The sequence below is a fragment of the Oncorhynchus tshawytscha genome, linkage group LG01 (genome assembly GCF_018296145.1).
Source record: "Oncorhynchus tshawytscha isolate Ot180627B linkage group LG01, Otsh_v2.0, whole genome shotgun sequence".
Classification (NCBI taxonomy): Eukaryota; Metazoa; Chordata; class Actinopteri; order Salmoniformes; family Salmonidae; genus Oncorhynchus; species Oncorhynchus tshawytscha.
This window is the reverse complement of record NC_056429.1, coordinates 45,330,819-45,356,777: the sequence shown is the minus strand read 5'-3', so window position 1 is coordinate 45,356,777 and position 25,959 is coordinate 45,330,819. Positions and strand designations below refer to the sequence as shown.

The 25,959-nt window shown below is 43.5% G+C and overlaps 1 protein-coding gene across 1 annotated transcript in view; it reads left to right on the top strand.

Moving 5' to 3' along the window:
* Positions 1–25,959, top strand: part of LOC112251212 (insulin receptor) — a 121,273-nt gene that overhangs the window by 81,945 nt on the left and 13,369 nt on the right. Inside the window, exons 3-12 of the mRNA XM_024422064.2 lie at positions 6,661–6,985; positions 9,516–9,655; positions 9,866–10,013; positions 10,243–10,457; positions 11,325–11,451; positions 12,336–12,586; positions 12,813–12,980; positions 13,178–13,376; positions 23,282–23,565; positions 23,717–23,865. Of these exons, the coding sequence (XP_024277832.1) occupies positions 6,661–6,985; positions 9,516–9,655; positions 9,866–10,013; positions 10,243–10,457; positions 11,325–11,451; positions 12,336–12,586; positions 12,813–12,980; positions 13,178–13,376; positions 23,282–23,565; positions 23,717–23,865 (2,006 nt within the window). The remainder of the gene's footprint in view (positions 1–6,660; positions 6,986–9,515; positions 9,656–9,865; positions 10,014–10,242; positions 10,458–11,324; positions 11,452–12,335; positions 12,587–12,812; positions 12,981–13,177; positions 13,377–23,281; positions 23,566–23,716; positions 23,866–25,959) is intronic.

The following is a 25,959-nucleotide window of genomic DNA, read 5'->3' as shown; positions in this document are numbered from 1 at the left end:
TGCCCCCGGTGGTGTGTTGTGCAGACCGCACCACCCTCTAAAGAGCCCTGCGGTTATGGGCAATGCAGTCGCCGTACCAGGCGTGATGCAGCCCAACAGGATGCTCTCAACTGTGCATCTGTAAAAGTTTGAGATTTTTAGGCGACAAGCCAAGTTTCTTCAGCCTCCTGAGGTTGAAAAGTCGCTGTTGCGCCTTCTTCGCCACACTGCCTGTGTGGGTGGAACATTTCAGTTTGTCAGTGATGTGTACACCGAGGAACTTAACTTTCCACCTTCTCCACTGCTGTCCTGTCGATGTGGATAGGTTGGTGCTCAGTGAGCACTGTTACCGTCAAGTAGGTTTTGCTAGGGCGTTGCGGATGGGTGTAAGCATCTGTTTCTGATTCGTGTGTGTGTGAAAGAGAGACGCATATCTTTCACACACAGAAATGATGGAGAGAGATTGAGGAGGGGAATGAATGAACAGGCTGTGTTTGGCCAGAATAGGAATGTTGCGGGGCAGTGTTAGTTGCAGTATTAGCATTGTGCTAGCTAGTAGTAGGCTCTGAGCAGGCCTGGGGTTAAAAGGGCTTAGAGAGAGGGAGCAGGAGAACGAGAGAGGAGGGAGCGCCTCCTAGGCAGCGAGTGGTGGCCTCACGTATTCTCCCAGTGTGCCTCTGTTTGTTCTGTCTATCGAAGGGTTAACCCTGGGCAGCTCTCCTCCCCGACATGGAGGGGGCCATTGAATGGCTGCGTTCCATGGCCAGCAAACACATTGGTTAAGGGTGAGGGCGGATCTGGGTGGGAGCTGTACTCCGGCATGTACTCTTCCTGGGAGATCAGGAATCTGATTGGCAACACACAGCATGCTGTGGTCACAGCATGTACGCAGCAGCACAGAGAGACACATGGGAGTATGTTGCATTTGTGTGTGTGTGTGTTCTCTGCTCAGTGTGAAGAAAAACAAAGAAAATGGCTCTGATCGCAGAGACGGTAGGCTCCAATGTTGGATAAGGCCATAGGTGTTTCAGATTTCAGTTTTTCTCCCTCGTGTTTTTGACCTCCGTCCTTCGCTTGCCCATCTATCCCTCTTTAATTTCCTTCAGCCAGCCTGCTCCCCAACCTTCACCTTCCCACCCCTCAGATCTCACATTACCCCTTCTCCAGCCCCCTCCCTCTCCCGTCCTCCCTCTCCCGTCCTCTCATTTCAGACAGGCAGTGAGGAGGCCTGCCCCTGCCTCCTCGCTGAGAGGCAGAAGGTCCTTCCTTGTTATTCTGCTGGTAGTAAGCGTGTGATGTCCTCACCGTCGTGTCAACCCTCGAAGGTTGGCTGACTGACTCATTTTAATTCTTCTCCTTTCCCAATAGTTTTTTTCCTCTCAACTGTTGAGGAATAGTGAGCTCAGTCAGCATCATCACCCTTCGTAAAAAAAGAAGTGTGTTTGCAGGCCTGTAACATTTTCCGCTAGGGTGAGCACAGCAGCAGATATTTCAGAATTGTGTGTGTGTGTCGTCTTGCCCTGAGGAGGAAGAGATGACTCCCAACCTGATGTCTGTCTCAATGTGTCCTCACACCATGCTTACAGCGGCTCCAGATAGCCCCACACTGGAACGCACGCACGTATGCACACATACCTCGTCACTTTTTTAAAACAATAAGGTCGTCACGAGACTGTTTGAAAAGTGATCTGGACTTTTTCCACAGTTTCAGTTGAGGTTTTACAATGATCTAGCCACAAATGACTGCTAGCTTTTGTGTAGAGTCATACTTTCCCTGACATCACCACTGTATTGTATCACTGGAATTAAGCTTATAGTACATTTTTAACCAGGATTTCTGTTTGAAGACATGGGTTAGGCGAATCTGAACGTGTGCAGATAACCATGTGTTATTGTGGTTGTTGTGGTGACTGGACCAGACCTGAGCCACAGGTAATGTTGTTGTGTATCACTTTGTTAAAGTAATGGGCATTAGTAGAATAAACAGGAGGGGGATATAGTCAGTCAGGATGAACTTTGTGGAGTAAAGTGGTATGTTTACTGTCTGACTCCCTCGTGAAGAAAACCTAAAGCAAAGGATCTTTAAGTTGTGTAACTAGCGGAGAGCTGAAAGTCCTGCTTCCATGTTTAGATATGTGGAAGTTGTGATGCAGGTTGTTTTGACACTGTTTATGGACTGGTTGTGTAGTGTCTGAGCCGAGCTGAGGCGGGTTATTTTTTACCATGGCTGGGGACCAGGGAGCTCTGACTGTGAACTAGGTTGTTGTTAGAAAGGGGTCATCCCACCAGGCAGGTGCTATATGCAACTGGGAGAGAGTGAGATACTCTCTGTGGTGTGGTGGTTTTCTCTGGGCCTCTGTCAGGCCAGACAGCTGGATTTCTCATCTGCAAAACTTTAGCCCTGTCCAGCCCCAACCCCATCCCAGCTCAGACCAGGCCTATACCACTTCCCAGTCCAGCCTAGCTTTGTTCATGCCAGACCAGCTCAATGAGAAGCAGGAATGTGGATGTCCTTTGTGTGCCGATGGCCTATGAGCGGTCCAAATGTATTGTGACTGTTTTTGGCTTATGGTGGGGTGGTACATTATACTTGTCGTCCCCTCTTTCAGGCCCCTCACTTTAACGCTGCTGATCAAATACACACTTAAGCTCCTTCAACTCTCTCCATCCATTGGACTCTCTCATATAACATAGGGCCACTGACATGCACTGTTCACTTAAACAGATACACTGTAGTAGTAGTAAACAGACCTGTAAAAAATAGCAGAATTAGTAATAGTTACAACAGAACAGATGACAGCAGCTTCCTCTCCTCCTCATTTGCCAGTTACTTCCTTCTGTGTTGCTCCCTTCTGTTAGCCCGTGGTGTGGTAACGGTCAGGGTGCGTTTGAGGCTCCCTCCCTCCAGAGGGCACTGGCTAGCAGGCAGCCATGCATACAGGACCCTGACGTTTCCACCCCAGAGCCTGGATCGAGAGCCTGGATCCCAGAGTCAGAAACCGCTAACCTCCTTCCTCAGCACTGTCTCTCACTTTCTCCTCCTTCTCTATTTTTGGGTTTAGTGTTTTGTCCCCACCCCTCCCACTTCCATTCTGTTGTAAAAGAATGCTGTGGTTGTTTGAGTTGGACCCAGGCAGCTCATGTCTCTTCTGCTTGCCAAACACGTGGGACAGACACACAGCTTTTATACAGCAGCCTCTCAAATCCCCTCACATTGTTCCGTCTGGGATGTCTGTCTCCATGGCGGGCCGGTGTCAGCACAGGGAGCAGGTGACTCCCAGCAGTGCTGCTGGGCCATCTCCGGTTACTGGTACCGGGAGCCCAGCCTGGACCGGGACCCAGATCCTAACCGCTGTCTGCCTATATCCCCCCAGCGTTACCTAGAAACACAGCAAAGAGATATTCTGGCTCAGAGGTGATCCACCCTGGACTTTGGGAAGGCTGTCTGGAGAGATCCATGGGTGGTTTCCCCCCGGAATAAATTAAATGTAACTGACACAAATTCCACACTTTCGGTTTCTAGCTATTGTTGGTTAGAAGAGCTGTATTGTTCCAATAGTAGGAGTGAGATCAGCTGTATGGCTGAGGTAAACACTGCAATAGTGTGAAAGTTTAGCTAACCATACAACACAATGCACAAGTACCATGCTTAACAATTTTCACTGAAGATTTTACAAAAATGAATTTAGTGGAATTGTGCAGTTGCGAACTTTGGTACCGGAAAGACAGTAAAATCACCATGTTTTTATGCGATCATGTTTTTTTTATTTTATATAACTTAAATATCTGCTCCGAATTCAGATTCAAAGACGAAAAAAATAATTGAATGTCAGCTATTATTGAACTACAGTAAGTGAAGTGCATTTACACCCGGTAAAGGCATTATGATAACGGAATGACATAATGAGTCCCTGATCTATACTACACCGAAATGCATAATTATGGATATGAATGTCATTCTCATGTTTCACAAGTTTGGACAACACAGTGTAAGGCAGTACTGCATAGTAGAGTACAGTGCAGTGCAATACAGCAGAGTAGGGTAGAGTTATGTGCAGTATAATTCAGTATAGTACAGTACAATGTACTGTACTCTACTGTATTGTATTTTACTGTAATCTACTGTACTGTGCTATCCAAACTGTTGAAACATACTTCTATGATCGGTTTAGATTTGGTCCAGTCCGGTCCACCTGTGGACGGTATCATCAAGGCCAGGGTGGACTGACCAAATTTCAACTACTTTCGATGTCCGGTGTTAGGTCGGTGCTCAGTGGGTGACGATGCTGGCCACAATAAATGGAAAGAAACGGGGCTCATTCGTTGGTGTCAGTAAGAGTTGGGAGCGGTGACATTTAACTGGAGAAAGAGCGAGCAAGGGGGAGGGGTTGTTCAGACGGGCTGTTTTAACTCTTGGTTTGACCACCAGACGACAGAAAGACAAAGAAAACATTTACGAGCTGAACATAACAGTATGCGGAGTAGGAGGACAGTAGCAGATAACCCAACTGTAGTTTGTGACTATTATGATTTCCCATTGTGGCCGATTCAGTTGCAGTAATTCCGTTACAGATTTGTTTATTGTTCCGTTACAGGTTGGTAATAGAATTATGAGTTTGTTTATAGTGATTCAAACTTTATCAGTAAAATCACGAACTAATTGAGCTACCTTTACGTGTTACTTCTGTGAACTTTCATTATCCTCCCTCACGAGCGAGAGAATATATAAAATCTATATGTGTGTTTTTGGTAACGAAATTACAAGGCAGTATTTCTTAAACTTACAGAAGGCAAACAAATTCTCAAACTAAATCTAGTGTTGATATTAGTTGGCAGCGTTCTTTACGTCAACATTGTGTTTTGATGTTTTTCTAATACCTTGACTTTTTCGAGAAGACCCATTTGCCCAGAAATCAAATCCTTTACTGATGCCAAGTTTCTAACATGGAAAATGGTTGAAAATGTTATCTATGCCTTCATTTCCCCAAAATATAGACTCTTAGCTTTCACACCCAATTTGGAATGCTCCTATTAACTTCACATGTTAGTGCTCATTGGGCCTTTTCGGTGGAAATTCCCATATACAGTTCAAGTCGGAAGTTTACAAACACTTAGGTTGGAGTCATTAAAACTTGTTTTTCAACCACTCCACAATTTTCTTGTTAACAAACTATATTTTTGGCAAGTCGGTTAGGACATCTACTTTGTGCATGACACAAGTAATTTTTCCAACAATTGTTTACAGACAGATTATTTCACTTACAATTCACTGTGTCACAATTCCAGTGGGTCAGAAGTTTACATACACTAAGTTGACTGCCTTTTAAACAGCTTGGAAAATTCCAGAAAATTATGTCATGGCTTTAGAAGCTTCTGTTAACTGCTTGGTGACGGGGGCAGTATTGAGAAGCTCTAATGAATAAGGTGCCCAGAGTAAACTGCCTGCTACTCTGTCCCAGATGCCAATATATGCATATTATTAGTAGTATTGGATAGCAAACACTCTGACGTTTCTAAAAACTGTTTGAACAACAGCAAAGGGCCTTGTGAAGATGCTGTAGGAAACAGGTACAAAAGTATCTATATCCACAGTAAAACGAGCCCTATATCGACATAACCTCGAAGGCCGCTCAGCAAGGAAGAAGCCACTGCTCCAAAACCGCCATAAAAACCGCCAGACTACGGTTTGCTACTGCACATGGGGACAAAGATCATACTTTTTGGATAAATGTCCTCCATAGAACTGTTTGGCCATAATGACACTCGTTATGTTTAGAGGAAAAGGGGGAGGCTTGCAAGCCAACCGTGAAGCACGGGGGTGGCAACATCATTTTCTGGGGCTGCTTTGCTGCAGGAGGGACTGGTGCACTTCACAAAGCTTGGTTGCAAATTAGTCTTCCAAATGGACAATGACCCTAAGCATACTTCCAAAATTGTGGCAAAATGGCTGAAGGACAAGCAAGTCAATGTATTGGAGTGGCCATCACAAAGCCCTGACCTCAATCCCCTAGAACATTTGTGGGCAGAACTGAAAAAGCATGTGTGAGCAAGGAGGCCTACAAACCTGACTCAGTTACACCAGCTCTGTCAGGAGGAATGGGCCAAAATTCACCCAAATTATTGTGGGAAGCTTGTGGAAGGCTTACTCGAAACGTTTGACCCAAGTTAAGAAATGTAAAGGCAATGCTACCAAATACTTAATGAGTGTATGTAAACTTCTGACCCATTGGGAATGTGATGAAAGAAATAAAAGCTGAAATAAATCATTCCCTACTATTATTCTGACATTTCACATTCTTAAAATAAACTGTTGATCCTAACTGACCTAGGATGGGGAATTTTTACTGGGATTAAATGTCAGGAATTGTGAAAAACTGAGTTTAAATATATTTTGCTAAGGTGTATGTAAACTTCTGGCTTCAATTGTATATCGTGTGACTTTCTTTTGATGCAGTTTACTCTCCGTTAGTCAGCACCTCTGCAATCATTTGGGTGTGAGTCAACTCATTTGGGGGGATGCTTTTTACTCAGGGAGACCGGGTAATATATTTGATCCAGATGTTAGTGATATCTACAGTCTGAGCCGTTTCAAGACTGAATTCAGACAGCCCCCTGTATTGAGTTTGAACTCTAACCATCATCCCTCTCGCTCTCCCACCCCCACTCATTCTCCCTCCACAGTGTGTCCCTCCACCTGTAAGCATCGGGCCTGTACCCAGCATGGCCACTGCTGCCACGACCAGTGCCTGGGAGGCTGCTTGGAGGCAGGCAAAGCCAGCAGCTGTGTGGCCTGCCAGAACCTCCAGCACCAGGACACCTGTGTGGACCACTGTCCCCAGGGATACTACATCTTCAAGGGCTGGCGCTGCGTCTCTCTCTCCTTCTGCCAGGACCTCCACAACCAGTGCAAGAATGGAAAGAGCAGCGACTGCCATGAGTACGTCATCCACAACAAAGCCTGCATCCCAGAGTGCCCCTCAGGGTACACCACCATCAACTCTACCGCGTAAGTCTTAGATCTATAACATGACAGCCGTTTACTAGGGGTTTAACGATTCACCAACACGCATCAGTCCCCTGTTTACATGTTTGAGATATGAGTACATCGGGTCCCTGTTTACATGTTTGAGATATGAGTACATCGGTCGGCGGGACTCAAAACCCATCCAATTGTAGAATGTATCGGTCAGGAAATCGGTTCAAACGTTACGAATTGCCAGTTCAAAATGTTTTTGCTCAATTTACTATATCTTCCCGGCCTCCCGAGTGGCACAGCAGGGTAAGGTGTCACTACAGTCTCCCGGACACAGCTGGCCGTGACCGGGAGACCCATGAGGTGTCGCACAATTTGCCCGGTGTTGTCTGAGTTAAAGGAGGATTTGACTGGCTGGGATTTCCTTGTCCCATCGCGCTTTAGTGACTTCTTGTGGCGAGCCGTGTGCCTGTAAGCTGACTTCGGTCACCAGATGGACAGTGTTTCCTCCGACATATTGGTGTGGCTGGCTAACGGGTTAAGGGAGCAGTGTGTCAAGAAGCAGTGTGGCTTGGCAGGGTCGTGTTTCGGAGGATGCATGGCTCTCGACCTTCGCCTCTCCCGAGTCCGTAGGGGAGTTGCAGCGATGGGACAAGACTGTAACTACGAATTGGATACCACGAAATTAGGGAGAAAATGGGGTTTTACTATACCTGCAGGATAATACTAAGTCCTCTCCTTCTGTGTTGAACTTAGCATGTAATTGTGTTGAGTCATTGATCTACAAGTCGTTCTGCATTCAATATTAGTAGCCTAGTCAAAATGTCCACACTCTGCGCAGCTTCGCACGCTGACCAACAAGGGGTAGGCTTATTCCTGACCTGGCACATCTGCGGGTAACCTTCAGCATTCAAAATGTTTGTATAATGAGTTGCACAATAATAGGCTTTATTAGTTGAGTGACAACCAATGTAATTTGCAAGGTTATTTTTATCAAATGCCCTGTTGAAAATGGTGTTTTACCAGAATAAATGAAGCCTAAACTACCCCCGGAGACAACTCATCTGGCTATACATTCGATTTCATTTCGATTGTTCAGGTTCAACATCAGCAATAGTTTTGGTAGTTTTGCTTGAAACAATCAGTTGTCATTTTTAGATATACCGGGTAAAGTATATACTTTCATAATGAGGACATCAGTCACTTTTGCAACCCACACAGCATGGCCCAAGCAGGAGATCTTGAAGAAGAGAAGCTCACTCCAAAGTCATCAAAACATTCAAACGGTCTAAACCATTCGATTATGAGACGGGGGTGAAATCCAAAGTTGTTCATATATTCATAGGCAATGTCATAGCAAATTTGTAAAGATAAATATTGATACATTTCTATAACATATACACAGGGTGTCAGGAAGCGGGTGCAGAAGATGAGTTTAATAATAAGAAACATGAAGATAATCAAAACAGGACAGGGCATCGGCTTTGATGTTCTTTGAACCTGGCCTATATGACAAGGTCTAGTGAAGAATGGGGCCCACCTTGCTTGGCGCTGGTTCAGCCCCCTCGCTGTCCGTATGTACTCCAGGTTCCGATGGTCGATGAGGAAGAGAAATGCTTCCTTGGCGGCCTCCAGCAAGTCTCCCCACTCCTCTAATGCCTTCTTCACCGCCAAGAGCTCCCGGTCACTGACGTCATAGTCCCTTTCTGCAGGAGACCGTTTTTTGTTGTTGTTGTAGTATGCACATGGATACATGTCTGTGGGTTACCTTGACGTTGGGACAGGACGGCCCCCATGCCCATTTCTGAAGTGTCCACCTCCACCACAAAGGGCAGCGTAGAATCTGGATTTTCTGCAACGGGTGGCGGTGAAATGCCCCTTCAGTATACAGAAGGCGTCATCGGCTGCAGGACTCCACACCAACTTATGGCTTTGCTGTGCTTCTTTTTACAGTCTATGGCCCAAGGAAACATTGCAGACACAGTGATTTGAGCTATCTGATTGGCCAATGGTAGGCCGAGAGGTGCACTTGATTTGCTCTCTGGGCTTTCCGGGTAGGCAGAGTTCTACCTAAAAGACACATGAAATGGTTAAAAATGGAAACACTTTGCCTTCCTGGTGCTAGGGCTGCTGAATCAAGTACACTTACTACAAAACTAATGAAAAAATAAGAACGCAAGGCTCTATCGTCTGTTTTTTTTTTTACAGAAATGTTTGGTGATTGACTAGGAATGCCGTGATCGACCGATTGGTGACCACTGGTATATGGTGATATAGAGGTAGACAGGAGAAAGTGTTTGTGTTCTGGGGACGTTGTTCACCTCCTGAGTAGTGCAGTGGGGCTGTAAAAACAATCAGTGCCTCTTGGGGTTTTGGCATCTTTTGAGAAATGTCTCAAACTTGACGACACTGATTTTGATCACACAGACCACCGTTATTTCATGCCTTTGCTAGGATGAATGAAATGTCCTTATCAGCTAGCTTGTTGTGAGGTGACACCATGTGTTATGAGTGTGTGGCAGTGGACCATAACCAGTGTCTGTGTGTGTCTTTCTCTCTGCAGGTTGACCTGTACCCCGTGTGCGGGGCTGTGTCCTAAGATGTGTACAGGGCTGAAGACAGTGGACTCTGTGACAGCAGCCCAGGCTCTGAGAGGATGCACTGTGCTCAACGGCAGCCTGATCATCAAGATCCGTGGAGGGAGTGAGTACAGTATACACCTACCACTTCAATACCTCCTCATCCACACCTTCCAACCAATCCTCACCTACCTAGTATATTATAGAGTCACTTAACAGACTCTCTTAGTGATTTTTTTGTCAGGTGCTCAAAAGGCTTTACATTGAAAGTAATTGGAACTCACAGACCCACTACCAATGCGAACTGACTGTCTGTTTCCCCTCTCTCCATCAGACAACATAGCAGCAGAGCTGGAGGCTAACCTGGGTCAGCTGGAGGAGATAACAGGCTACCTGACCATCAAGAGAGCCTATGCCCTTGTCTCTCTCTCCTTCCTCCGCAAGCTACACATCATCCGTGGAGAGATGCTGACCCAAGATGGGTAGGTCTCGGGTAGTGTGCACTATATAGGGAAAGGGTACCATTTCAGATTTTTTCGTTGGAACATTGTCCAAATTAAAACAGTACTTGGGAGCATAGACCAGTTTGCAGATTATTATATATATATATATATATTTTAAATTTCTACTGCCATATCAGATTTTTCTTAGGTCTTACAGACTGACTAGTTTGTTCATTTTCTCAACCGCTCTCTACGTGTACCTTTTCAGGAACTACTCGTTCTACGCGCTTGACAACCAGAACCTGCGTCAGCTGTGGGACTGGAACAAACACAACCTGACCATCCTTCAGGGGCGCATGTTCTTCCTTCACAACGCCAAGCTGTGCATGTCTGAGATCCGCAAGATGGAGGAGGTGACGGGCACCAAGGGGAGAGACATCAAGAATGAAATCGCCGGCAGGACCAATGGAGACCAGGCCTCCTGTAAGATCAGACAACACTTTAGACAAAAAATATAATACTATTAATATGTAGTAGACGCTAAAAATAATATATGTAGTAGCCGCTATTAGTCAAAGGTTACTTACAGTTAACATTGACTTAACTTCTTGGCGCACCGATCCCTTTAGCGGGATCATTTTTGTCAACATCCGCTGAATTGCAGAGCGCCAAATTCAAATTAAATTACTACAAATATTTAATTTTCATGAAATCACAAGTGCAATATACCAAAACACAGCTTGTTAATCCACCTGGCGTGTCAGATTTCAAAAAAACTTTACAGCGAAAGCAAACCAAGCGTTTATGTTAGGACAGCTCTCTCAGCAGACAAAACATTACAAACAGCTGGCAGCAAAGTAGATTGGTCACGAAAGTCAGAAAAGCAATCACATGAATCGCTTACCTTTGATGATCTTCGGATGTTCATGAGACTCTGTTACACAATAAATGTTGGGTTTTTTCTCTAAAAATTATTTTTATATCCAAAAACCTCCATTTGGTTTGTGTGTTTTGTTCAGTAATCCACAACGTATTTTTTTCAATAGGATAGAGAGAGAGAAAAGGTCTGCTCCAAGCTGCTCGCGCATGCAAAAATCTAAGGACACCCAGCTGTCCACTGACGCGATGTGATCATTCTCGCTCATTTTTCAGAATAAAAGCCTGAAACTATGTCTAAAGTTCACTGTGTCTAAAGTCCACTGTTCACACCATGTGGAAGCCATAGGGAAAGGAATCTAGTTGTTATCATCTTTACCTCTTCTACAATATTGCTATTCTCTCACCTCCCTCATTTGCCCTGATCACTCCTCCCTTGGCTGATGTCTGTCTGTCTCTGTTGTTGGTCTCCAGGTGAGAACCAGGTGCTGAAGTTCACCACGGTGCGCACGCAGTCAGACAAGATCCTCATCAAGTGGGAACCCTTCTGGCCTCCTGACTTCAGAGACCTACTAGGCTTCATGGTCCTCTACAAAGAGGCGTAAGTAGGAAGCAATACATTAATACATAAATACCTAGAGGTGTACTGTACTGAAAGTAAATTAGTACCCTTGTCTGAGCCAGAATGGCCCACAGGGAAGGAACCTGTCATCTGTTTCTGTAAGGTGAGGCAGCTTGATAGACACCCCTGGAGCAGACGCTAGTCTATGGCAAGGGTATTGTAGGTAGAAAAACATGAACACATATAAATTAAGAATAAACACAAATACATTCAGAAAGAGGTAGAAGTACTGTGTGATGGACGTGCCGGTAAGCAGTATTGTAAGACGGACATACCGTGTCATTATTTAAGCTCCCAACACAGTATATACTTCTTAGCTGTATCAAAGAACAGAACAGGTGTCTTTTTCTGAATAAAACATGCTGTTTTAGAAGCATCGATCAGCATGTGGTGTACAGTATGAGTAAATGGCTATTCTCTTCTCTTTGCATTACTCTTCAGAAAGCTTATACCACACCATGTGAATAGGTGTCCTGGTTGCATTTCTTTGCTGTAGAACTGAATATGTGAATATTGAATTAGTCTCTCTCTCATCTCCTACAGTATAAGAATGCGATGGGTCTTACTGTAGCTCTAGCATTGAATGATTCTTCTTTATTTAAGAAGGGGCTAGTAGTGGGCATTTTGTTAGCGGCTGTATCGACTATGAATGGTAGCTGCCACTTTCTACTTTTGGATGTGCGTAATTAGGCCACTCTCCTGTCATCGTTTTGAATCCAAGTCTCTTCCCAAGAATGTAGTAATGTGTGTGTGTGTGTGTGTGTGTCCCGCCCTTCCAGACGCTAAAATAATGTGACGTAGTTTGACTTGGCTTAGGGTATATTTCTACTATTGAGTATTTGTGTGTCCCCTTCCTTCTCCAGGCCCTATAAGAATGTGACAGAGTTTGATGGCCAGGATGCGTGTGGCTCTAACAGCTGGGTGATAGCTGACATAGACCCTCCACCCCGGGCCTCGGAGGGGAAGGAGCAGGGAGAGCCTGGCTACCTCATCCATACTATGAAACCCTATACCCAGTACGCCATCATGGTCAAGACCCAGCTCTCCGCCTCAGATGAACACCAGGTCCTCGGGGCCAAGAGTGAGATCATCTACGTCCGCACCAATGCCACCAGTGAGTCACAAACAATCCTCCGTTCCTTACAACATTCTAATCTACTACATCTCAAATCTTGTGGCCCAACAAATGCATAAAACAGTGTCTCTAGCTTGCAAGCTTTAACTCAAGTAATTTGTCTTTTGCTGTTAACCAAAGTCTAGAGAAACTAGTGGCGATCCGCCAATAGGTACCAACCCGCTAGTATGACAACCAACCCTACTTTAACCATGTTGTGTTTTAGAGCCGTCGGTGCCGCTGGACCCCATCTCATCATCCAACTCGTCCTCTCAGATCATCCTGAAGTGGAAGCCCCCCACGGACGCCAATGGCAACATCACTCACTACCTGGTGTTCTGTCAGCAGCAGCCCGAGGACAGCGACCTCTACAAGTTTGACTACTGTCAAAAAGGTGAGACAGAGGATTGTTAATTATTCAGAGGTTTACTTCATATTATAGTTACGGAAAGGTTGATCAATCATATCAAATGATCTCATAGTCTGTTGACCATTGAAAAGGGGGTTTCAGGGTCCACTATTTTGCGTGTGGGATTCAGTTGGGATGTGACGTTTGGGATTCTAACCATCTCTCTCTCTGTCTGTGTGCAGGAATGAAGCTGCCGTCGCGGGTGCCTACCCATCTGGACACTGACGAGGAGCAAAAGTGGAACCAGACAGACGAGTCTGGGCCAGGGAACCGCTGCTGTGCCTGCCCCAAAACAGACACCCAGCTCAAGAAGGAGGCTGAGGAGTCTGAGTACCGCAAGACCTTTGAAAACTACATCCACAATGAAGTGTTTAAAGTCAGGTATGATAGCACAGTATTACCGCTGTACTCACTTTGCTGTGGCGCTGTGCCATGGCAAAATCATTGCTGCCACAACAACAAAAAATATGGAACGTGAACAAATATTTCTGCTGAGTCTCACTTTGAAGATGCTATAACAGCCCACATTTACTTTTCCTCTGCAAACAAAACAAGTAATTCATAGAAAAATCTGATAACACCATAGTAGAATAGTTTATCTATTTACCTAATGGGCTTGTTGTTGCGTTTTCTTTGTGAGAAAAATATTCCTCTCTTGGTGCATTTCAAGTTACTAGTGCCATAGGGTGGGAAACATGCATATTGACAAGCAGTCAATGCACAACAATTCTTGCAATCGCGAAAACAGCAGTTTTAATGGAGTTAGGTTCTGACAGAGTGAAAAACCATTAACTTCTGGTGGAGCAAGAATTTCAAATTACAACCCAACAGTGGCCTTTGTTAAAAAGAAGGGATCCCAGCTCTCAATTCCTACTTTATTTATTTCTAAACTCCTAAATATGTGCAAACTGCACCATTTTTAAACCCAGAATTTTTAGCAGCGGCGTGGTGAAACACGTTACCGCTCCACAATTAGCAGTGAGTGCATAGGGGAGAGTGGGGCTAAATGTTACACCATTCAATTTTAGGGTAGCTTGGGGTACACTACCTCAAAATAATTAAAAGGGATTGACTTAAAACATTGTGATGAGACAGATACTAGTTTTAGTTGAGCAAGAGACGTGGCAACCAGGGGAGTAAAAATTGTGATTAAGTTTGTGAGAATTACAGGCAGAGAGTGTTCTAGCCCAGTTGGCAGTTACCCTAACAGGTAGGCCTACATTATTATTCACTGTGTTTATGCATGTTTTATGGGACATAAAATGCATCTATAGGATAGAAACTAGTTAAAAGATCACATTTGGGATCTGGCTAATGATTAAACCCAATAGGGTAAATGCAGATAGGTAACCCCATTCTTCAGCCTATTTATTTGTGCTTTGCTGCATCAGTTGGGCTACAGGTGATAATGTTTATTGCCAATAGCATACCTCATAATATGGACAATGCATAGGCTATATACATGGCCCAATATGTTAAATAATTGTAACAAATAATTTTATGAATGTGTTATTGGGCTTGTTTCTGGAGTTGGAAATTATATTTTAAACAGTGTCAGCATACTTTTATTTTACCTCCATTTTGGAGTAGAATGTCCTTTTAAAAAGTCACCAGAACAGAGCTTCTCAGTTTCTGAAGTTTCTAAAACTGTTTGAATGATGTCTGTGAAAATCTGAGAAAAATCCGACCAGGAAGTGGGATATCTGGGGGTTTGTAGTTTTTCAAAGCTTGGCCTACCGAATACACATTGAGATATGGATAAAGTTGCACTTCCTACCGCTTCCACTAGATGTCAACCGTCTTTAGAAACTTGAATGAGGATTCTACTGAAAAGGAGGGGCTCATGAGACCTCTGAGTCAGTGGTCTGGCAGAGTGCCTTGGTCTCATGATGCGTGCTCCCGATAGAATTACCTCTCGTTCCAGTGCTTTTCTTCAGACAAAGGAATTCTCCGGTTGGAACGTTATTGATGTTTGTTTTATGTTAAAAACATCCTAACGATTGATTCCATACATCGTTTGACATGTTTCTAAGGGACTGTAACAAAACTTTTGGGGTTTTTGTCTGGACAAAGTGCCTGCGCCTCATGAAGATGGATTACTGGGCTGAACACACTAACAATAAGTGGCTATTTGGACATAAATGATGGACTTGATGGAACAAATCAGTCATTTATTGTTGAACTGGGATTCCTGGGAGTGCCTTCTGATGAAGATCATCAAAGATAAGTGAATATTTATGGTGTAATTTCTAACTTCTGTTGACTCCACAATGGCGGATGTTCCTCTGGCTGTTTTGGATTCTGAGTGCTGTTCTCAGATGATGCTTTTTCCGTAAAGTTTTTTTAAAATCTGACACAGCGGTTGCATTAAGGAGAAGTCTATCTTTAATTCTGTGAATAACAGTTGTATCTTTTATCAATGTTTATTATGAGTATTTCTGCAAAATCACCAGATGTTTTGGTATCAAAACATTACTGCACGTATCGCTCCAATGTAAACTGAAATTTTTCGCTATAGATATGCACATTATCGAACAAAACATACATGTATTGTGTAACATGTTGTCCTATGAGTGTCATCTGATGAAGAACATCAAAGGTTAGTGATTCATTTTATCTATTTCTGCTTTTTGTGACTCTCTTTGGCTGGAAAAATGGCTGTGTTTTTTTGACTTGGCAATGACCTAACATAATCATATGTTGTGCTTTCACTGTAAAGCATTTTTGAAATCTGACACGATGGGTAGATTAACAAGAAGTTTCTTTCATTTGCTGTATTGGACTTGTTAACGTGTGAAAGTTACATTCTAAAGAATATTTTTGAATTTCGCGAGCTGCCTTTTCAGCGGAATGTTGTGGAGGGGTTCCGCTAGCGGAATGCCTGCCCTAGAAAGGTTAAGACATCTACTTTGTGCATGACACAAGTAATTTTTCCAAAAATGTTTACAGACAAATTATTTCACTTATATCACTGTATCACAATTCTAGTGGGTCAGAAGTTTATATACACTAAGTTGACTGCCTTTAAACAGCTTGTAAAATTCCAGAAAATGATTTCATGGCTTTAGAAGCTCCTGATAGGCTAATTGACATCATTTGAGTCAATTGGAGGTGTGCCGATGGATGTAGTTCAAGGCCTAACTTCAAACTCCGTGCCTCTTTGCTTCACATCATGGCAAAATCAAAAGAAATCAGCCAAGACCTCAGAAAGAAATTATAGACCTCCACAAGTCTAGTTCATCCTTGGGAGCAATTTCTAAATGCCTAAAGGTACCACGTTCATCTGTACAAACAATAGTACGCAAGTTTAAACACCATGGCCTGCATACCGCTCAGGAAGGAGACGCGTTCTGTCTCCTAGAGATGAACGTACTTTGGTGCGAAAAGTGCAAATCAATCCCAGAACAACAGCAAAGGACCTTGTGAAGATGCTGGAGGTAACGGGTACAAAAGTATCTATCTACTCTAAAACGAGTCCAATATATCGACATAACCTGAAAGGCCGCTTCGCAAGGAAGAAGCCACTGCTCCAAAACCGCCATAAAAAAGCCAGACTACGGTCTGCAACTGCACATGGGGACAAAGATCGTACTTTTTGGAGAAATGTCCTCTGGTCTGATGAAACAAAAATAGAACTGTTTGGCCATAATGACCATCGTTATGTTTGGAGGAATAAGGGGTAGGCTTACAAGCCGAAGAACACCATCCCAACCGTGACGCAAGGGGGTGGCGGCATCATGTTGTGGGGGTGCCTTGCTGCAGGAGGGACTGGTGCACTTCACAAAATAGATGGCATCATGAGATGGAAAATTATGTGAATATATTGAAGCAACATTTCAAGACATCAGTTAGGAAGTTAAAGCTTGGTTGCAAATGGATATTCCAAATGGACAATGACTCCAAGCATACTTCCCAAGTTGTGGCGAAATGGCTTAAGGACAACAAGGTCAAGGTATTGGAGTGGCCATCACAAAGCCCTGGCTTCAATCCATTAGAAATGTTGTGGGCAGAACTGAAGAAGTGTGTGCGAGCATGGAGGCCTAGAAACCTGACTTAGTTACACCAGCTCTGTCAGGAGCAATGGGCCAACATTCACCCAAGCTTGTGGAAAGCTACTCGAAACGTTTGATCCAAGATAAACCATTTAAAGGCAATTTTACCAAATACTATTTGAGTATGTAAACTTCTGACCCCCTGGGAATGTGATGAAGAAATAAAAGCTGAAGTAAATCATTATCTCTACTATTTCACATTCTTACCATAAAGGGGTGATCTAAACTGACCTAAGACAGGGATTTTTTACTAGGATATGTGAAAAACTGAGTTCAAATGTATTTGGCTAAGGTGTATCCAAACTTCTGACTTCAACTGTACCTTCATAACAAAGTGTTTGAGATCAGGTATTATGGCATAACTAAAGTACCTTCATAATTAAGTATTTGAGACCAGGTATGATTATAGCCGAGTTACCTCCACAACAAAGTGTTTTGTGATCAAACACAAAAACACAAAGTGATCAGGTATGAGAACAGTAGTTCCATCACAGTGAGATATTGGCGTAAGAAACAACAGTTAGCTATATACCTCAGATATTACCCCAGAACTCAGGGAACCCTGAAAGTAATTGATGGTAACCTCCTACACGCCTAAGAAGTCTATTAAATGAACATGAGGGGAGTGGATGATGGAATCTGATGACAGTTAGTCCCCATTTGATTAGTTAATGCCTAGGCCCCCTCAACTTGTCAGTCAATCAGAGCACAACAGCCAGCAGCTCTGCGTCAGTGGTGGTATGCATAATTTGAAGCACTAATTCATGGGGGGGGGGTATTTCACGCCTAGCAGTGTTATCTAGCCTTGGCAGAAAACTGGGAAAATGGCAATGTCTCTCTCTGTGTGACAAATGAAACGCCTGCTCAACCCAAGCGTGATAATTAGTGAAAGCCTATGCGTTTCCATTCCCCTTTTATTGCGATTCCAGGAACATGTGAGAAGAGAGTCCGTGTAGCGTAATGTTTTGACGGCACCAAAGTCTCTTTGGGTGGTGGAATAGCAAGCAGAGCTGGCTTTCAAATGCACCGTTGACTGACATGAGGCCCCTGGGCTGACACACACACACACACACACACACTGTGACATACACACACCCTCACATTTCAACCATAGGAAGGCATTTGTATAATAGTTGCTGAGGCGAGGCATGGGAAATCACCACGCAAATCCAGTATCTGAGTCAGTCTCTTCCGCATTGCTGCCGTTTCAAACGACGGTGTCCGGCCTTTTCTGATTTAGCTCCCAGTTCATAAGCGGATAGATGTTATAAATCAATTAATCTGTGTGTTTCTGTATGGATGAGGGTAATTATCCCTACTGCTAGACTGGCCTGGGCTAGCTGTAGTCTAGTTGCTGGTTAGGGTGTATGGGCCCTGACTGAGAGTATCCCTGTAGCTGTTATTCACATGGTTACAGGAACACTGTGCTCCTTACAGCACAGCCTCACAGGCAGGGGCCCTGCTCTCCCTTTGTTTGTCCCCGGATTATACAGTCGGTGTGTGTGTGTACTAGCGTGCCATCCGGCTAGGCCCGACCTTTGTGTGGTGTGTGTGTGTGCGTGACAGCCTTTTGAACAAGGAGTTCAGACACAACAGTGCCAGCCTAGTGAGCAAGGAGTTTAGAAACACAACTGTGACAGCCTAATGCACAAGGAGTTTATAGAAACACAACAATGGCAGCCTAGTGAACATGGAATTCAGACACAACAATGGCAGCCTAGTGAACATGGAATTCAGACACAACAGTGTCATGACGCTGGCCTGGGGGTAGGTTTATGACAGTCATAAATACCTCTCCCCACCTTGTTCCTCTCTCTACCCTACTGATGTGACATTTGAAAAACTCTTGGTTAACATAGAGATTCTGGGAACATCAGAAGGTGGGGGGAAATGAACCATATTTTTTGGTAATCCAGTTGAACCAGTTGAGCATATGCGTTGGTACTTAATGAATGTTACTTAAGTACGTTGGTACTTAATGAATATGATGTCAGTTCGGTTGTCATCTGAGACATTCTCATCAATGATAGGATGACATAAACTCTACAGTGGAAAGTCTATACATTGTAGTTATCAGATTCACATGGAATTGTTGTACAATTTAAATGTTTGAATATAAAAATATTGGTGAAAAAATTAAATGTAATTTTAGCTTCCAAATGAGAGTTTGGGGTTTTCATAAGGTTAGGGCTCTGCTCAATCAGTGGCCCGCCCCTGTGAAGGACATGGGTTATAAAACTATGAACACACCCTTCTCCCTCCACTATATAAAATGTAACCTCCTGTTCCAAGTACGCGAGGCCTGCAGCCTTTACGTTAAAAGGGCAAATAACTTGATGTTCCGGGTACATTAGGATGACGATCCGATGTCAGAAGGGTTCAGATAATAACTACAGAATGAAGCCAACCTCAGTGTTAGCTTTGGTTGCGAATGGTATGAACTTTGAACTCTTATTCACTACAGAAGTGATACCTCCTAGCCGTTGAGTTCGCAACAGCAGCTAAAAACGCTAAAAACGACAGAGTATCCCATCTACCAACCAACGCCGACACTACAACGTATCCAATATACCACCAGAGACATTCTTCAAAGGACTCGGTTGGGCAACACGGCCTTCCATCTACGACCAACCTACCGAAGCGCAGCTGGGAGTAAATATTTATTGCATTTTCCTTTTCCAAATGGCCGGTAATTTAGAATGAATAAGATACTGTATTTACGATAGCATTGCTTCTCCCCTTGTTCCTCAAATCATCCCGCTCCTTCACTCAAACCCAGCCCCCTTTTCTTTTGAGTTACCAGCTGTCATATCTGTTCCGTACGCTAGGGACGTTTTCCTTTATGAAGTAATTTGTAATCAAGGTATGATTCATTCTGTGTATATGTAATATCTGTGTGATTAGTTAGGTATTTAGTAAATAAATAATCAAACCCAATTTTGTATTGCTGATTCAACTTGTTAGCCAGGGTTCGTGAAGAACCAAGAATTTACAACTTTCAGATGAGACTGAAATAAGGTGCCGATTAATATTGACTGCTATTGATATAAAATATTACGAGTTTATTCGGAAGATAACAGCTCTATAAATATTATTTTGTGGTTCCCCGACTTTCTAGTTAATTACATTTACATGATTGAGCTAATCAGGTAATATTAATTACAGAGAAAGGATTTTATAGAATAGCATGTCATATCACTTAATCCGGCATAGCCAAAGACACGACAACAGTGACAGCCTAGTGAACAAGGAGTTCAGACTAGAGGTCGACCGATTAATTGGCATGGCCGATTTGAAGTTTTCATAACAATTGGTAATCTGCCTTTTTGGACACTGATTTTGGCCGAAAACATTGCAATCCACGAGGAAACAGGCTTGACCACCTGTTACGGGAAAGCAGTGTCAAAAGGACCTTGTGGCTGCAATGAGCCAAGTAAGTTGCTAGCTAGCATTAAACTTATCTTATAAAAAACAATCTTCACATAATCACTAGTTAACTACACATGGTTGATGATATTACTAGGTTAACTAGCTTGTCCTCCGTTGCATTTAGTCAATGCGGTGCCTGTTAATTTATCATTGAATCACAACCTGATTCAACTTCGCCAAACGGTTGAGGGTTTAACAAAAGCGCATTCGTGAAAAAAGCACATTCGTTGCACAAATGTACCTAACCATGAACATTAATGCCTTTCTTAAAATATACTTCTGTGTATTTATTTTTTTTAAACCTGCATATTTAGTTAAAATAAATGCATGTTAGCAGGAAATATTAACAAGGAAATTGTCTCACTTCTCTTGCGTTCAAGGCAAGCAGAGTCAGGGTATATGCAACAGTTTGGGCCGCCTGGCTCGTCACGACCTGTTTCTTCCTAACAAAGGCTGTGTTTAATTTTCCAGACTTTTACATAATTACGACATAACATTGAAGGTTGTGCAATGTAACAGCAATATTTAGACTTAGGGTTGCCACCCGTTCGACAAAATACGGAATGGTTACGTATTTCACTGAAAAAATAAACTTTTTGTTTTCGAAATTATAGTTTCCGGATTTGACCATATTAACGACCAAAGGCTCGTATTTCTGTGTTTATTATAATTAAGTCTGATTTGATATTTGATAAAGCAGTTGGTAGGCAAGCAGCAGGCTCGTAAGAATTCATTCAAACAGCACTTTACTGTGTTTGCGAGCAGCTTTTAGCAATGCTTGACACACGGCGCTGTTTATGACTTCAAGCCTATCAACTCCCTTGATTAGGCTGGCAATACTAAAGTACCTATAAGAACATCCAATAGTCAAAGGTATTCAAAGTGCAAATGATTTAGAGAGAAATAGCCGATGCGTCATAATTCCTATAACTACAACCTAAAACTTCTTAACTGTGAATATTGAAGAACTGTGAATATTGAACCACCAGCTTTCATATATTCTGAGCAAGGAACTTAAACGTTATCTTTTTTTACATGGCACATATTGCACTTTTACTTTCTTCTCCAACACTGTGTTTTTGCATTATTTAAACCAAATTGAACATGTTTCATTATTTATTTGAGACTAAATAGATTTTATTTTTATTATATTAAGTTAAAATAAAAAGGTTCATTTTCATTCAGTATTGTTGTAATTGTCACTTACAAATGTATATAAAAATCGTCTGATTTAATTGGTATCGGCATTTTTTGGTCCCCCAATAATCGGTATGGGTATCGAAAAAACTGTCACGCAATGACAGGCCAACATAGACACTCAACAACATAAAACACAGCTAACCCTGCCTTGGAAATGGCACCACACCTTCATAGCTTTCCCAATCTTTTCTTATGAAGGTATTGGGCTGAAACAGTCACTCAGACTTCCACCTGGGGTCAGCCAGAATGGCTGGTGTCATCATCATGCCTAGTTAGTTCCTCTTTCCGCTCATCCCCTCTAAACCTTACTGGTGCTGCTAAGACTGGCAGAGAGAGAGAGAAAAGTAGAGGGAATAATATATGCCATTTAGCACATGCTTCATCTAAAAATACTTATAGTCATGCGTGCATATATTTTACGTATGGGTAGACCCGGGACTCTAACCCACAATCCTGATGTTGCAAGATACATGCTCTACCAACAGAGCTTCAGAGGACCACGTAAATGAATGGACTGTCTGGAACCCACCGTGACCCAGTCCAGACCTGGCTAGTTCTGTTTTTTTGCTGCCATTTTGGTTGACTCCAGTGAGTGGATTTCTGTCTATTGTTCTACTGACTGTCTGTATTTCTCTGGTAGTATAGTGACATGGCTGAGATGGGTGAGTATGTTCAGTTGTGCTGTCTGTCTGTGCATCACCAGGCAGCAAGCACTCTGTCAAAGAGAGCCTGTAATCAGACCCAGGCAGGCCTGTGACATTACTGTGGGCCCAGCCAGGCAGCCAGCATTCTGAAGACTCACTGTTAGACAGATAAATTGATTGATAGACAGACATATAGATAGTGCCCCTCCATGCAGATATCAACCTGCCTGCTGAGGAAGAAGTTGCCTTAGTCTACCAAGGGATCTGATCCAAGGTCAGATTACCATCCCTCAATTTGAACCTCAACCATTAGGAGAAAAGATTTGACCCAGAGGGAGGTTGGATCTTCCCTCTTGCTACTCTCTGTAGCAGCAGGAACAGAATGTAACAAGCCATCAGCCTCTCCCTGTGCTGTTCTCAGTGCTTCTCAGTCTGCACTCACCTCAGATGTAAACAAACCCAGTAATGTCTGGATGCCAGACTCGCTGAAGCCTCCTGCGCGCCATCTAGTGTTGATGAGTGTAGAGATTTTTTTGGGGTCAAGCAGCATAGCTGAGTTAGTGGGCACTGTGGCCAGAGAACAGGACTACTTACCATGGACTCTAACTCACAACATCGTTATCTTCACCTAACGCTTAATGGAGAATAGGAGGACAATTAATGTAATTGGTCAAACACCTGGTATTTTAGAGTTGTGGGCTGTGTTGGGTAGATACAATGGGTTTCTGGGATGGAGTAACTAACATTGATTTTCAGCAGAGATCTATATGGTAGGTAGGTAAGTTCCAGTATAGGACAACCAGGTTGTCGGTTATTGTGAAAGTTTGTTCATAATGACTTCCGCTGACAACTTTCATCTTAGCTCTTTTTAGCATAATACGCCTCATATCACCTGGCTTCTCATCTCCCTCTCCTGTCCTCTACTCTCCTCCTGTCGCTCTCCTCCCCCTTTCTCCATCAGACCGTCTCGTCGGCGCCGCTCAGTGGGCGTGGCCAACGCCACCCTTCCGCACTTCCTGACCACTCCCCCCACCCTGCCCAACGCGTCCACCACGCCCAGCCCAGAAGGCGAGGGGGTGGAGGGCTCTAAGGTGACGTTGGTGGTGTATGCCAAGGAGTCGACCGTCATCTCCAACCTGCGTCACTTTACCAGCTACCAGATAGAGATCCATGCCTGCAACCACCCCACAGACCCCCAACGCTGCAGCATGGCTACCTACGTCAGCGCCCGCACCATGCCCGAAAGTAAGGCTGTACACGGAGTCAGACACACATATGAACTACAGCTTCTCTGCAAGTAACATTATGCATATTTGTACACTACACAGTACAGACACTCTTCTTTCATATTGCCCTTGCTGATCGTTCTTCCTGTGTTCTGCTCCTCTCCCTGCAGAGAAAGCTGATGACATTGTGGGCCAGGTGACCCATGAGATGGTGTCGGAGCACCCAGAGTCTGTCCACATCAAGTGGCTGGACCCCAAAGCCCCCAATGGCATGATCATCCTGTACGAGGTCAACTACAAGAGGTTGGGAGACCTTGAGGTTAGTATGAATACTAGGATGAAATTACTTAACTGTGTTTCTATCAATCGATTTCCCCCTGCTTTTTCTTGTTTAAAAAAAAATATTTTCTTACTTGATTCCACAGAATTTCAATATGTTTGATTAGTTTATTACGTGTATACATGGTAGCTACAGTCAGAGTTTGATCTTCGCTCATCCTTTTTCAACCATTGTCTGCGCTCATAAACATGGATTACCTAAACAACAACAATAATTGTGTGATGGTAGGGACGCAGGGCTGTCTTCCATACAAAAACAAAATGACTTAGGAACTGTGCACAGTTTGAGAGGTGTGTGGCCACTTGGAGACACCAGTTAGACCTCTCACTCAATCCCTTTTTAATAATTGTTCTTATTTTACACCTATTCCAAAATGTAAATGAATATTCTTAGTATGTTACTAAATGTATCCTGAATATTTTCAGATTTCCTTATTGACAAATGCTGTGAAAAGTACAGTAAATGTAAAATGCAAATACAATCAACAGTGTAATTTTTGGAACTTGTTGTGTCCTCACCTTTGGTCTGATTATTTAAACTGCTACCATGATCATGCGAATGCTTTTTATAGTTCTTCTGTTAGAAACATTTAAATGTGGCCCTATCCATTTATGCTAATGTCCAAGAGTGTAAGGGGTTAAAGGAAGCTATTTCAAATATTTAAGTGTGAAAGATAACAAGATTTGCTGATTTTGTTTTGTAAATAAAATAATTTACACGTTTGAGTGCTAGTATGCTAGGTTAAAAGCTGTTTGATTCACAGAAACCCTACTTTGTTGTTGAGAAGAAGCCTCAGGGAAAGACACATCGACAGTGGGGAGAACAAGTATTTGATAACCTGCAAAATCGGCAGTGTTTCCTACTTACAAAGCATGTAGAGGTCTGTAATTTTTATCTTCGGTCCACTTCAACTGTGAGAGACAGAATCTAAAACAAAAATCCAGAAAAACACATTGTATGATTAAGTAATTAATTTGCATTTTATTGCATGACATAAGTATTTGATACATCAGAAAAGCAGAACTTAATATTTGGTACAGAAACCTTTGTTTGCAATTACAGAGACCATATATTTCCTGTAGTTCTTGACCAGGTTTGCACACGCTGCAGCAGGGATTTTGGCCCACTCCTCCATACAGACCTTCTCCGGATCCTTCAGGTTTCGGGGCTGTCGCTGGGCAATACGGACTTTCAGCTCCTTCCAATGATTTTCTATTGGGTTCAGGTCTGGAGACTGGCTAGGCCACTCCAGGACCTTGAGATGCTTCTTACGGAGCCACTCATTAGTTGCCCTGGCTGTGTGTTTCGGGTCGCTGTCATGCTGGAAGACCCAGCCACGACCCATCTCCAATGCTCTTACTGGGGGAAGGAGGTTTATACATTGGGGCGGCAGGTTAGCCTAGTGGTTAGAGCGTTGGACTAGTAACCGGAAGCTGACAAGGTCGTTCTGCCCCTGACTTGCCTGGTTAAATAAAGGTAAAATAAAAATACATGGCCCCATCCATCCTCTCCTCAATACGGTGCAGTCGTCCTGTCCCCTTTGCAGAAAAGCATCCCCAAAGAATGATGTTTCCACCTCCATGCTTCATGGTTGGTGTTCTTGGGGTTGTACTCATCCTTCTTCTTCCTCCAAACACGGCGAGTGGAGTTTAGACCAAAAAGCTCTATTTTTGTCTCATCAGACCACATGACATTCTCCCATTCCTCCTCTGGATCATACAGATGGTCATTGGCAAACTTCAGACGGGCCTGGACATGCGCTGGCTTGAGCAGGGGGACCTTGCGTGCGCTGCAGGAATTTAATCCATGGCGGCGTAGTGTGTTACTAATGGTTTTCTTTGAGACTGTGGTCCCGGCTCACTTCAGGTCATTGACCAGGTCCTGCCGTGTAGTTCTGGGCTGATCCCTCACCTTCCTCATGATCATTGATGCCTCACGAGGTGAGATCTTGCATGGAGCCCCAGACCGAGGGTGATTTAACGTCATCTTGAACTTCTTCCATTTTCTAATAATTGCGCCAACAGTTGTTGCCTTCTCACCAAGCTGCTTGCCTATTGTCCTTTAGCTCATCCC